The sequence below is a fragment of the Leguminivora glycinivorella genome, chromosome 14, assembly GCF_023078275.1.
Source record: "Leguminivora glycinivorella isolate SPB_JAAS2020 chromosome 14, LegGlyc_1.1, whole genome shotgun sequence".
NCBI lineage: Eukaryota > Metazoa > Arthropoda > Insecta > Lepidoptera > Tortricidae > Leguminivora > Leguminivora glycinivorella.
The window spans coordinates 2,549,878-2,563,002 of NC_062984.1; the positions used below are offsets into that span (position 1 = coordinate 2,549,878).

A 13,125-nucleotide genomic window follows, 5' to 3' on the forward strand; every position below is an offset into this window, starting at 1 on the left:
GCCGTATCGCTCTTCGTTAGATAATGCGAACATGCGTTTCCACGACAATGGAGCTGATGAGCTCATCCTGCGTACGGAACTTGGTTCCTTATTACATAACACCTACTCGATATTAAACCACAGTCACTCCACTTTCACACTTGTTGTCATTTCGAGTTTCAACTCTAACACAACGGCTTAAGAACGCTTCTGTTGGTATCCCTAACTTTGTATATGTGTGTATGTTGTTACAGTTCTCTGAAAATTTGTAATAACCATTTTCAGAATACAAGTATTTTGTGAATTTTCTGGCTCATTTTCATGAATTTCTGGAAACCCGTACATAAGGATTTCAGAAATTCCTATTATACAGTGTGGAAAAATCGAATGCCACATGGATGGTAACTACCTTAAGGGCCCCTTGCACCAAGGAAAATGGAGGGTTAACCCGAGGGTTAACCCACCATTTTATATGGAATTTGACAGATGACAGCTCACTAACCCTGAGTTAAGTGGTTGGTGCATGTGGGCCTAAATATTGTAAATAGCACATTTTGTGTAAGGAAGACTTTCCTTTGTTTTTAAAAACAATAAATTCTGCATTTAAGGATTTATGAAAAATCGCTTGCCTCAGTCGGGACTCGAACCGGTCAAATGTGACAAAAAATAACGTGACATATTTTATGATGCAGATTGAAAGGGTTACTGATAAGGTTAATTTTTCTCTAAATAACAAATACAATCAGAATAACGGAAGGCTATGAAAATTTCTTCTTAATTGCGGTGCATTTCACGTGACGGTGACGGGTGAGATCAAAATTTAAAAGGTAATTGTTAGTTTTCATGGCCTTCCTTAGAGAAAAATTAACCTTACCAGTAACCCTTTCCATCTGCATCATAAAATACGGCACGTTATTTTTTGTCACATTTGACCGGTTCGAGTCCCGACTGAGGCAAGCGATTTTTCATAAATCCTTAAATGCAAAATTTATTGTTTTTAAAAACAAAGGAAAGTCTCCTTTACGCAAAATGTGCTATTTACAATATTTAAGGTAGTTGCCATCCATGTGGCATTCGATTTTTCCACCCTGTATATTATCTACAAGGCCTTTAGTAAATTTATTACCGGTCATAGTTTTTCTGACAACTATTATTGGTATATTATAATTTTGGGTACCTATATAGTCGTACAAAAACCACAATCTGGTATAAGCCCTTCCGTGAAATGTTACCTACTTACTTATTTATTAATCTTTTTTACAGATTTTTTCTAAATTTATGTCATCACCCTACTTGCGTACGCTCATGAGCGCCTGGGGTCATCTTTGACAATTAATCCCAAGATTTGCCGTATAGGCAGTAGTTTTAAGGGTAACTAGGCCTTATTAGGATTAGCCCGGTTTGCTGACGATGTTTTCCTTCACCAAACAGCGTGTGGCAAATATTAAATGACATTTTGTACATAAGTTCCGAAAACCTCATCGGTGTTCGAATCAGGGTTCGAACACGCGAACTCCAGATTGAAAATCACACTAAGCCACCAGCGCTTTTTTTTATAAAAAATAAAAGTAGCTACTTATAGTAATTTTTTCTTCGACCCTGACATCCTGACATGTCTAATTCGTCATTCGTCTTCCAGCTAGATCCGCTTGCTCGTAAAAAGCGTACTAACCAGCGTTTTACGACCTTGACGTACTTAGCTCGGAATTATATCGAGATTGAGTTTTTCCCTTGGAGACTGTCTGTCTCAGAACTTTGGTTGTAGTTTATTTTTTATTGTTCTTACATGTTAATAAAATGCGATATCGCAAAGTGAAATAATGTTCATAAGTGCGGCTGAGATGTAATTGGTTTCCAACGATATCACAGTTGGCGACCAACATGGGACTAACGATTGGCACCCAACGTGGGACTGAAATACGATTGGTTTCCAACGGGAGGCTATAACATGGATGACGCCCATGAGGCTTAAGATTGGCACCGAACTTCGGGCAGTATTATAATATATTACGCCTAGCATAAGATTGGCGTCATGGGGAATTAAAAAAATTGACACCCATCGTGGGCTATGCTATGTTTGGCACCCATTGTGGGGCTATAATATGATTGGCACCCAACGTAGGACTATAGTCCATAGGTAATTGGCACCTAACGTCGAGTATTAACACAATTGGTTAATAACTTGGACCTTTAATACGAGTGGCACTACCCCACTGGGTTTAATATCATTGCAATCCAAAATGACGATTGAAATGTTCAACTAACGGGGACGGGGGACTTTATTACTATTGGCACCCAACGAGGTGCTTATGATTGGCGCCCAACGTGGGAATAAATTGGCGAACAGCGTTTGGCTATAATAAAATCGAAAGCCAAAGTGAATTACAAACGTTGTTTTTTTTTTTTATCAAAAATTACAATTTACTGTGGGTACCTTACATTAATGTTTCGCCAAACTGCGGAGCAGTTTGTTGGCGTTGCGTTCAATCTATTTCTAAAAGTAAAGGTATGTAGGTAGGTACACTATTTGTCCAGGGGGCGACCTTTGAATCTCGCATACGGGATTTTGTTAGTAAAATACCGGTTGTAAACGGTGACTTGCTTATTATTTTCAGTGACAATTTTCTGAATTCAAACGCGTGAGACTCAAAAATCGGCCCCCAGCAACAGGTTACCTTATGTTAAGTAATGACAAATTACATATATTTAAAATACTTCTGCTTTCATATCTAAAGCTTATCATGTGAGACAGCGTGTAGATATGTACTGTAGATACAGTAATAAACAAAAACAGAAAAATAAAATAAAATAAAAATAAATCTTATGCGACGAGACACTGGAAGACTCACTTAGGTATATTTGTTTTTTTATTATTTTTCTTTTCTATTTCTTTTTTTTCTTCTTTATTTTTACAAGTAAAGGTAGCACAGAACTTCAGAATTTAATTCAATTGGCACAAACACAAGTGAAATCTAATGAAAGGTTTGACGAAATACCTCATTTAGATTTGTAACGGTTACGGTCGTAACCTCATTTAGATGCGACATAAAATAATATTAATGGTGGCTTGCAAATGAAGTAAGCACTGTGATGCTTATAACAGTTATCAAAAATATCACCACAGTACCAAGATCAGTTGAAATGTCAACAAATTGTTAAATAATAATCAAAGTTTTGCGGAAACTTTAAACTATGTATATTCTTTAATCTATGTATACAATGTATCAAGCAAAATTTAACACAGTGACTGTGGAAATAATATAATTACTTGATTGAATTGAAATTGAATCTGATCTCTTGATCTGAAAAAAGTGTGTTCTGATATGTTTACACTTAAAGTAGTTAGTTTTATATTTTATATACTATATTTTGTCATTATTCCACTCATGTTCCACGCTTGAACACCTTCGCTGCGGCATAAAAGACCCCCTGCAGTAAACGCGATAATAATTACAGGAAGCAGAAGATAAATCTCTGTAAAACTGCGCTATAACACACAATTAATTTATTTACCAACACACAAACATAACACCAAACCGCGGTGGCTGAAAAAAAAATCATTTGAGCATAAATTTTAAATCCACCAAAGCCCTCCCTAACGAGGGGGAACCGCAAAAAATAAACCGGAACTCACGGTTTAGGGTTCCGTCGGGTAATCCTTGAGTGATGGCTGTTCCAGGCTAGGGTTGGATTAAGTTGACAAGAATAAATTAAGCGTGGTGTATGGATAATACATAATACCAACCTCAAGGCTAGAACTAGTAGTATTACCCTACACGTGACCCTGGACGGTGTTAAGTAAAACAACCTGGTTACCGTAGTGTCTCTGACCTAACAGTTCTAAGTCATGCCAAAGGAAAAGTAAATAAAATGCAATAGTCGGCAGGGTAGGGTAGTAGGTTCTGTTTTCTTTCAACTGCTTAATTACCAAGGAGGGCAGAAGCTTGAACAGTTTTAAAAAAGTCTGTATAAATAAAGTATAAAATAAATAATTATATGTTAATGATAACTATTTAGATTGCTAATAAATGACTGATAATACTTATACTTAAAACTATGGAAACGGATTAAATCGCGTATAATGAATTTAAAATACATCCCGACGTTTCGAACTCTTTACAGCGTTCGTGGTCAACGGGTGACTGAGGAAAAATTAAAATGTGCAAAAGCTACCCACTTACAAGAAATATTAACGAACCATGACCACAAATAATATAGATTTCTAAGGCAGGTTCACACACTATTAATAAAGCTAGTTATACAATATTCAAAAAATTTAACCATTACTCTGTTAAAAAATAATTAACCAATTAATCTACACAAAATTGACAAAGAAACAAACTGCAAATGTCCAACACCATACAACACAAATGCCTTACAGCCTTCGTCGTGCTTGTTCCATTATCAGATGTACTACTGGATCCCAAGCCGGTGGTAAAGTAAAGCCATCCTCTCTATTAAAGTTTGGATATTTCTTGATCTCAATGGCCTCTCGCAACATTCTGGGTATATATCGCTTCTCCTTAGCGAGAACCAGAGGCTTGTCAAACTTTATAGCATGATTGACTTTATCCATGACATGTTCAGAGACTGCAGACCTTTGCCGACGGTGCTTGACATCCGCTATGTGTTCCTTCACCCGTGTGGAAATGCTTCGTTTCGTCTGTCCCACATATGACAGCCCGCACTCACAGTCTAGCCTGTACACTCCCGCGCTTTGTAGAGGAGTTTGACATTTCACAGGCCTCAGGAATTGGGACATCTTCTTCATAGGCTTGAAATAAGTTTTAATAGAAGCCCGTTTCAAGATGTGGCTGATCCTATCTGTGACCCCTCTAACAAAAGGGAGAATTGCAGGCCGGCGCTCGACTGTAGGGATCTTCAAACGGGCCTTCTGCTTGACACGCGGTATCTTGAGCTCGTTCGCCAACAGCGCCTGCCTGGCATGTCGAAGCTCCGCGGTCAAATGTTGGTCGTCACATAGCCTTTGGGCTCTCTGAAACAAAGATTTGCCTACAGTAGCTAGTTGACTGGGATGGTGGTGGGATTTGCCATTTAAGTACCTATCAGTATGAGTAGGTTTTCTATACACAGTGCGACCTAAGCTATTATCAGGATTCCTCAAAATGAGAACATCCAAGAAGGGAAGAGAACAGTCTTTCTCCAATTCCATAGTAAATTGTATTTTACTATGGATAGAATTTAAATGGTCTAAGAAAGTTGAAACATTACTTTTAGGAAGTATAGTAAAAGTGTCATCTACGTATCTTTTAAATATCTTCGGCTGGACGGCAGCCAATGAGAGCGCTCTCTCCTCAAAGTCCTCCATGAAGATGTCGGCGACTACTGGAGACACCGGAGACCCCATTGCCACGCCGTCCACTTGAAGGTAGAATTCACCATTCCATAGCAAGTAGCCCGATGTGAGGCAATGTTCCAACAACTTGGCGTAGTTCTCAGACATGTTCTGCTCTCTCAACCTCTTCTTGACAATTTCAATGCAGTCTTTCACCGGTAGATTCGTAAATAGCGACTGAACATCAAAACTGACCATGATTTCATCATCAGTTAATGTGAGATCTCTAATTTCACTGATGAAATGGTAAGAATCCTTTGTATGAGAGCTGGTGCCACCTCGCAATGGTGAAAGGACTCCCGCTAGGTGCTGAGCCAATTTATACGTAGGAGCATCGATCTGACTCACTATTGGACGTAGCGGAGCATTCGGCTTGTGTATTTTAGGCAATCCATACAACTTCGGAGGCACCGGGCAATCAGGAACTAAACTTGCAACATTAAGATTGAGGCTGTCCGAGTACTCACTAATTAGATCCTTAGTGGTTTTCAGGATTTTCGTAGTTGGGTCCCTCTTTACATGTTTGTATGTTGATGTATCCGCCAAAAGATTCCTTATCTTCTCGTTGTAATCTAACGTATTAAGTACAACGGTCGCATTACCCTTGTCAGCTCGAAGAACAGTTATGTCCGGATCTTCACGCAATGTTTTTAAAGCGACAAATTCATCCCTAGGTAAATTTGTTCTTGGGGGCTTCGCTCTCCGTAACAAAGACGAGACATCCTGGCGTATTGCCTCTAACTCTTCCTTGCCTACATTGTTTTTCACCAGACAATCTTCCACACTGACGATAATGTCCTCATAAGGGATCTTCCGCGGCGCAACCACGTAATTGAGACCTTTTTCCAAAACCGAAAACTCACACGCAGTGAGCTGTTTATCTGATAAATTGACAACTGATCGATTTGACACTGACAGCGACGTTCCGTTTACGCTCTGAAGCAATCCGTCATCGCTGCGTTTCGTTCTCGATTTTAACTTGTCAAACTTGGTAACTTGTCTCTGCTTGCATTGTTCGAATTTGAATGCATAACGCTTATCATGAGTAACGCTTATCATGAGTAACTATCGCGGTAACCGAAGACAATATTAATACTTATACTTGTTTTGGAAACTGTATTGTGGTTTAAAAATCTATCTTCTGAGCTTATTTCTGCCCTCCTAAGCCGAAAAGCGCTATCTCAAACAAAAATCCATAGCTAACTTATACTTAAGTATCTATAGCTGACAGTTCCATTTTCAAAATCATTTGGTTTTGAGATACCGCTACTCGGCTTAGTGGTGCCGTAGCCGAATGGCATTTCTGCGACGCGAAACGAAAACGAAACGCCACGAAAGGTAGTCTGGCTCTGTCGCGCCAATACGCACGAGCGATAGAGATAAACATCTACGAGAGTTTCGTATCGTGAGCATTTGTGCCATTCCGCTACGCACCCAGGGCAGATTTGGTGTCGTGGGTGTTTCTGAGCACCGATTTTTTTTTACGTGATATTTCTGTTCATTTTGCCTCCATGAAAAATATACTCATGAATATTTTAAAAATATTCTACAGAACCATCAGTTACTTATTCACAGTTTTTTACCGCCGACGGCAACTCTTGCCCGTTTTTAAGGCTTTTAAGAACGTACAAATTGACGTTCACAAAATTATACGCAAACACACTTTGAGCTCCTGTTTTTCCATCTACATTATGATTTCCATAAATATTGTTGACATTTCAGCACATCAAAAAACTTTAAAATTATGATGTTGGAAAAATGTTTCAACCTCATTTTGGTTATTTCGTGAAAATAATGTTAATTAGGTATTTTACAGTGTTGGTGATTTTTAATTTAGAATGTTTTTTTTTATGGGATAGGAGGCAAACGAGCAGACAGGTCGCCTGATCAGATGGTAAGCGATCACTGCCGCCCATGGACACCAGAAACACCAGAGGTGTTGGAGGTGCGTTGCCGGCCTTTAAGATGGGTGTGCGCTCTTTTCTTGAAGGTTTGAAGGTCGTATCGGTCCGGGAATACCGCAGGCGCAGGAAGGTGAATCTATTTTTTTCGAAATATACTTTAAACATAGCTTGTTAGTGGTTACACTGGTGATTTTACAACCATACATAAACCCACGCCTGTATTTCAAAAGGCGTATGCAGAGCACATATTATAAAACAGCCCAAGTTTCAGAGCCATTCTTAGCAATTAATGAAACTGAAAGATAACGAAATTGTGAAATTATAACTTTCTTAATCAATCATACCTGTATCGGCTAGACAACACGAAAGAAAACTAATTACTGAAGAAACAAAACAATTGCAAAAGTTACTTATTACCGATCTAACTTTTTTCACTTAGAGTTTATACCTACTTACAAGTCTTGACGCGTAAGTAAATACGAACTGAGAATAATAATCACTAGACTGTGTCTTACCTACAACCGTAGAGAAACAGTCTTTTCAACACACCAACTGGTAAAGTCTTCCTTGATTTGTCGAAAACAGATAGCAAAATTGCTTTTATCCATAAGAATGCAAAGTAATTTTATATCGATTTTAACTTGGTGTCTTAAACTAGCTAGTAGAATTTACCTACCTATTAAATGATGATTTTGAATCATAAATATTGATGAAATTGATGGGTTTCGTTTCGTTGGTGTCGTATGTTCGTGATGGTGTGGTGAAAAAATCGGTCTGGCCCTGTCGTGCCACTACAGAAGAGCGATAGATTCTTTATTTCGTTGTAGTCATGCGCATGTTACAGTAGATATTACAAGTATATATGGACGTAGTTACGCAGAAACGTTCCAATCCATCTGAAATTGTCATTGAAATGAGTTTTTGTTTTTCATACAAGGTCTAAAACTGAATGACAATTTCATGTGGATTGGAACGTTTCTGCGTAAGTAACTACGTCCATATATAGGTAGGCTTTAAGAATATCGTGACGCCCTGTAAGGGCACACAATATTCTTAAAGCTATACTTAACTTATTACAAGCTAGCTACTACTACTAGCTACGATACGCTACGATGGGTACGAAGGAAAGGTATCAAGGTGTAATTGAATCTACAAATTGGATTCGCGCCGATGTTTACAAACAAACACCTATTTATGTTGGTTTTATGTTGGAAATTCAATATATCCTCCATGTTACATCAGTTACCTAAAGGTGTAATTTAAAATTGTTTTTCATTTTGTAAAGGTTTTTTTTGTGAATGAATGTATGTAGGTACTTTTTAGACGACCAGTCTGGCTCGCTGAAAACCGGCGGTCCTGGGTTAGAATCGCTGTAAGGGCATTTATTTGTATCCCGAGTCATGGATGTTTTCTGTGTAACGAGTAAGTATATGTATATTATACCTATACAATACATCGTTTTCTGAGTACCACAACACAAGCTTGAGCTTACCGTGGGAAAATTTGTAAGGGGTTTATTTAATAATTAAAAGGTAAAAATTAATATTCGATTTTTCTCTTATATCGTATTACCTAGTTTCCCACTTGTATATTATATCTTCAATAAATTGTAGACTCCGTACTTTCGGAAATAAGGGGAGGGTGGTATTTTTTCCGTTTTCGCTCAATTTAATAAAAAATATTTAAGTAATTTAATGTTCATCATTATTAGAGCGTAAGAATTTGAAAGCTGTATTCCCAATTCTTACAACAAGGTATTTTTCGCGCGCCTTGATATAATTTTTTATCATTCAAAAGACTATACCTACGAAGAAGGTTTCAAAAGGTCTCCTCTTAATCTCTATATTTACAACTACCGATCCGTCTCGTCTTTCCGCATGAAGTTAAGGCTTAAAAATGGGTATAGTAAGTTTGACGTGTTTGTCTGTGTGTGTGTCTGTCTGTCTATCTGTCTGTCTGTCTGTCTGTCTGTCTGTCTGTCTGTCTGTCTGTCTGTCTGTCTGTCTATCTGTCTGTCTGTCTGTCTGTTTGTCTGTCTGTCTGTGTGTGTGTCTGTCTGTGGCATCGTAGCTCCTGAACGGATGAACCGATTTCGATTTAGTGCACGCCGCACGCCCCGCCCCGCTGCTGAACTCCCAATATAAGCGTGTACTCAAGCCTTTACACTAAGATATACAATTCCACGGGTATGTAATGATTGGTATAACTTTTTTTGGTATAGTAACATTTGATATAACAACATTTGGTATATATTTAAAGGATATAATCACTCATTTGACATAATTAACATTTGGTATAACCACAAAATATCTACTTTTATTTTGTATAATCATTATTTTGTATAACACTTATTTATAATAACCGTTATATGGTATAACTATCTATTGATATACGACTAGTATATTATTTGTTGTTATATGATTCAATAATTATATCAAATGATCGTTATAACGACTAAAAATATATCAAAAAAAGTTATATCGATCGATACGCACCCCAATTCCACCATACATTTTGTTTATGGGCAATTTTTTTTTCAAAGTTGTCCACCCCACATTTTTTAACATGGGTATTTCTTTCGATCCTGATAGGAGAAAAAAATGTCCCAAGATTTCCATACATTTTTTCAAACCTTCCATTCCGTTACCGCCATACAAAATGTATGAAAAATGGTAACGGAATGGGAAAAAAACCTTGGGACACTTATTTTTTCCTATTAGAATTGAAAGAGCTCGCGATTTTGAGTGGAAACCACATAAAAATTTCCAAATCCAGAAAAAAGTGGGGTTTGAAAACTTTAAAAAAAAAATGGTCATTGTCATGATCGGTATGAGCGGAGGGTAGTCGATTAGTCTCTTCAGCAGATTTATCTTTTTTTTAAGATATAGGCGGCAAAAGAGCAGACAGGACGTCTGATGGTAAGCGATCACCGCTACCCATGGATACCCGAAACAGTACGCTCATTTCTTGAAGGTTTGAAGGTCTTATCGATCATTCTGAGTTGAATTAGTACATAATCGTCATATTTCAATTTATACAAAAATTTAATAAATAATAATACACTGAACTTATACATTTCTCAAGAAATAGCTTTGTAGTGAAAACTGCATTAAAATCCGTTCAGTAATTTTTGAGTTTATCGCGAACATATACACAGAGACACGGCGGGAGGGCTTGATACCTAGTCAGGGAATCGGAGAGAATTATCTCGTCTCGTTAGTTGCCGACAGATGTGTGGACAAGTTAGAGTTGTAAAGCCGCGTCACAGACTATAACAGCCAAGCCTAAGACTGAATACCTTTTCGGGATTCTTTGACAAACAATCTATTTACGCCTATCTATCAATCAATCAATTATTTATTCGTGATAACTTCAAACGTATGTATTTATCTACATACAGAGTGTAACAAAAATGGTGGTGATCCGTTTAAGGGCGTACTCAGTATCGTATTCTTATCAGGAAAAAGTAGAAAAATTTTTTTCGCTAAAAAAATTTTCACTTTTGTATGAGCCAGGCCGCGCGAATCGGTCGAATCTCCATACAAAGATAAAATTTTTTTTGCGAAAAAAAATTTTTATCCTACTTTTTCCTGATGAGAATACGATACTGAATACGCCCTTAAACGGATCACCACCACTTTTGTTACACCCTGTATATAAGTAAGCATATCGTCGCCTAACACCCACAAGCTTTGCTTAGTTTTGCGTTCGGTTGATCTGTGTAAGGTGTCCCCCAATATGTATTTATTTATCTATTTAGCTCGTACGTTTATGCAATGTTCAATGCAACCAGGCAGGCAATCAAGGTCGTGCGATAAATGATATAACATCACCCATATAACCATAATCGGTCGCCGTTCCTACGCAAATCCTCCTATTTTGTGTACACACAGGTCTTCGGGTCTCAATGCTTAGTCGCAGTACGGTCGACGTTTAGTCGCGGCGACCCAAATGGGGACGATTGGTAACAGGCACAAATGGTCACAGAAGTGACAGAAGTGTGCACTACGCGTGCACACATTGTTACCGTTTGGCGACTACTTTCCCAAAATCATTCGTTCATTTCATTCTTTTCAAATGGCGACTGTCAGAGACGTCAAAGTAAAAAAGAAATAAAATCATTTGACATTAAAATGTAATGGCGTAAGAATTTGTTAAAGATAAATATTGTTTGCATTTGTAATATAATGTGGGCTAATTACCATGGCCAATTAAATTGCTCGAGTGATTTCATAAAATAAGTCTAAATTTATCAACGCGCCATCAATTTACCTCAGTTTAACCAGTAATAATATTATTGACTACTCGGTGTTTGCGTGTTATGTATATTGATTGGTGAAGTTTTAGTGCTCTGGTGCATATACTATAGGGTGAGGTTGCCAACAATGAGCCACCAAAAATTTAAATCTTAATAAGTCAGTCATAATAGGTCCAAATTCAATTTTTTTTATTCAGTGCATTTGTTATTTATCTAGCTCTAAATTTTCATCATTATTTTTTAATAAAACTGAATAGAAGTCGAGATATTTTAGTTTTTTTAAAAGATGAACAATGGCTCATTGTGTACAATCTCTGGTACAGACTGAACCGGTACTATGTATTCAATGAACCGGCCTAGTACACAATGAACCTACCATTATATAATTGCATAGTTTTTGATAAATAATTGCAAAATATACAAACTGATTTAGGTAAATATGGGGCAATTTAATAAATACAACATTTACAATGTCAAAAATGCTTATTTATTTAAACTAAGAGTAGTTTACTAATGTAATCGTCACAATATTCTTCGTTATATGAAAAATAAAGTCTTGCACTTCAAAAAACTTAAATAATATATGTATTATCATATATTTTTGTACTATATAGTAACGTTATATTAGATATATTTATATTAACTCTTAAACATGGCAAAAGTTGTACAAAATAGACCTTCCAAAGGCTAACTAGAGAATTACCTAGAGAACCTCCTGGTTCATTGAGTACTCTAGCCTTGTGGTTCAATGTGTGCTAGATATACATTTTCACTTTTTAAATTCGGTAAAAAATAAACGGCACAAGAAAGCCGCATCAGTGAATCTCAAAAAGATAGAGAAATAGTCACTCCGCACAACTGATTAATTAGATAAATCAAACATAACTACATTCTGAGAAAATAAAAAAACTAAATACTTAATTTTTTTCTGTTTTCTTGTCCAAAATCACAAAATACTTCACTACACGTGCAATTTCAACGCGGACCGGCCGCCGACTGGGGAGCGAGCGGGGGAACCTTAGCGGCGCGTGCCTATGTTCGCAGTGCAGTTTGGCAACGTCGCATTTTCGAATAAAACCGTTGGTCCCTTGTGTACCACTGGTTCTCTGTTGCCCACCTTACCCTACTGAAATAATAAAAATAATGCCTAGAAAACCAATAAAGTTGTTAAAATATGGATTAAGACGGTAATATTCCATGTAAAAAACTGTCGCCAAACGGTCACCAAACGGTCAACAAACGGTCGCAAAATGGTCGCAGCTTACACGCGTGACCGAAAGCAGAATGGCTTCTTGTATTCATTTTTTTCAGGTATCCTCAAACTTTATAAATAATTAAATATGCCGTCGTACTCAGTTGCCCTCACTAAAGAAGATTAAAAAAAAATTGTAACGTGCGTACCGAGCTGCTGGGTTGTAAAGGATCGGGGATCATATTATTATGGTCTTCTATAGAGCAACTAGTATTGTGCGGCATTTCACAATTGACACTTGTTGAAGTAGTCTTCATTAATATTACTATCAACATTCATTTCAGCGATCTGTACTTCTTTTGTCAAGATTTTTGTATAGATAAGTGTCTACAAATTTGTAATGTTAAAGAGACATAAATAAAACGTAGTAGAGTAA

At 37.2% G+C, this 13,125-nt stretch overlaps 1 protein-coding gene across 1 annotated transcript; it reads right to left on the reverse strand.

The window, feature by feature from the left end:
* Window positions 1–4,426: 4,426 nt before the first annotated feature.
* LOC125233377 lies at window positions 4,427–6,171 on the reverse strand (the record flags this gene model as incomplete). Its single annotated transcript, XM_048139369.1, has 1 exon — window positions 4,427–6,171. A coding segment is annotated over exon 1 (1,107 nt), but the record flags the coding sequence as incomplete, so codon positions are not given.
* Between the last annotated feature and the right edge of the window lie 6,954 nt (window positions 6,172–13,125).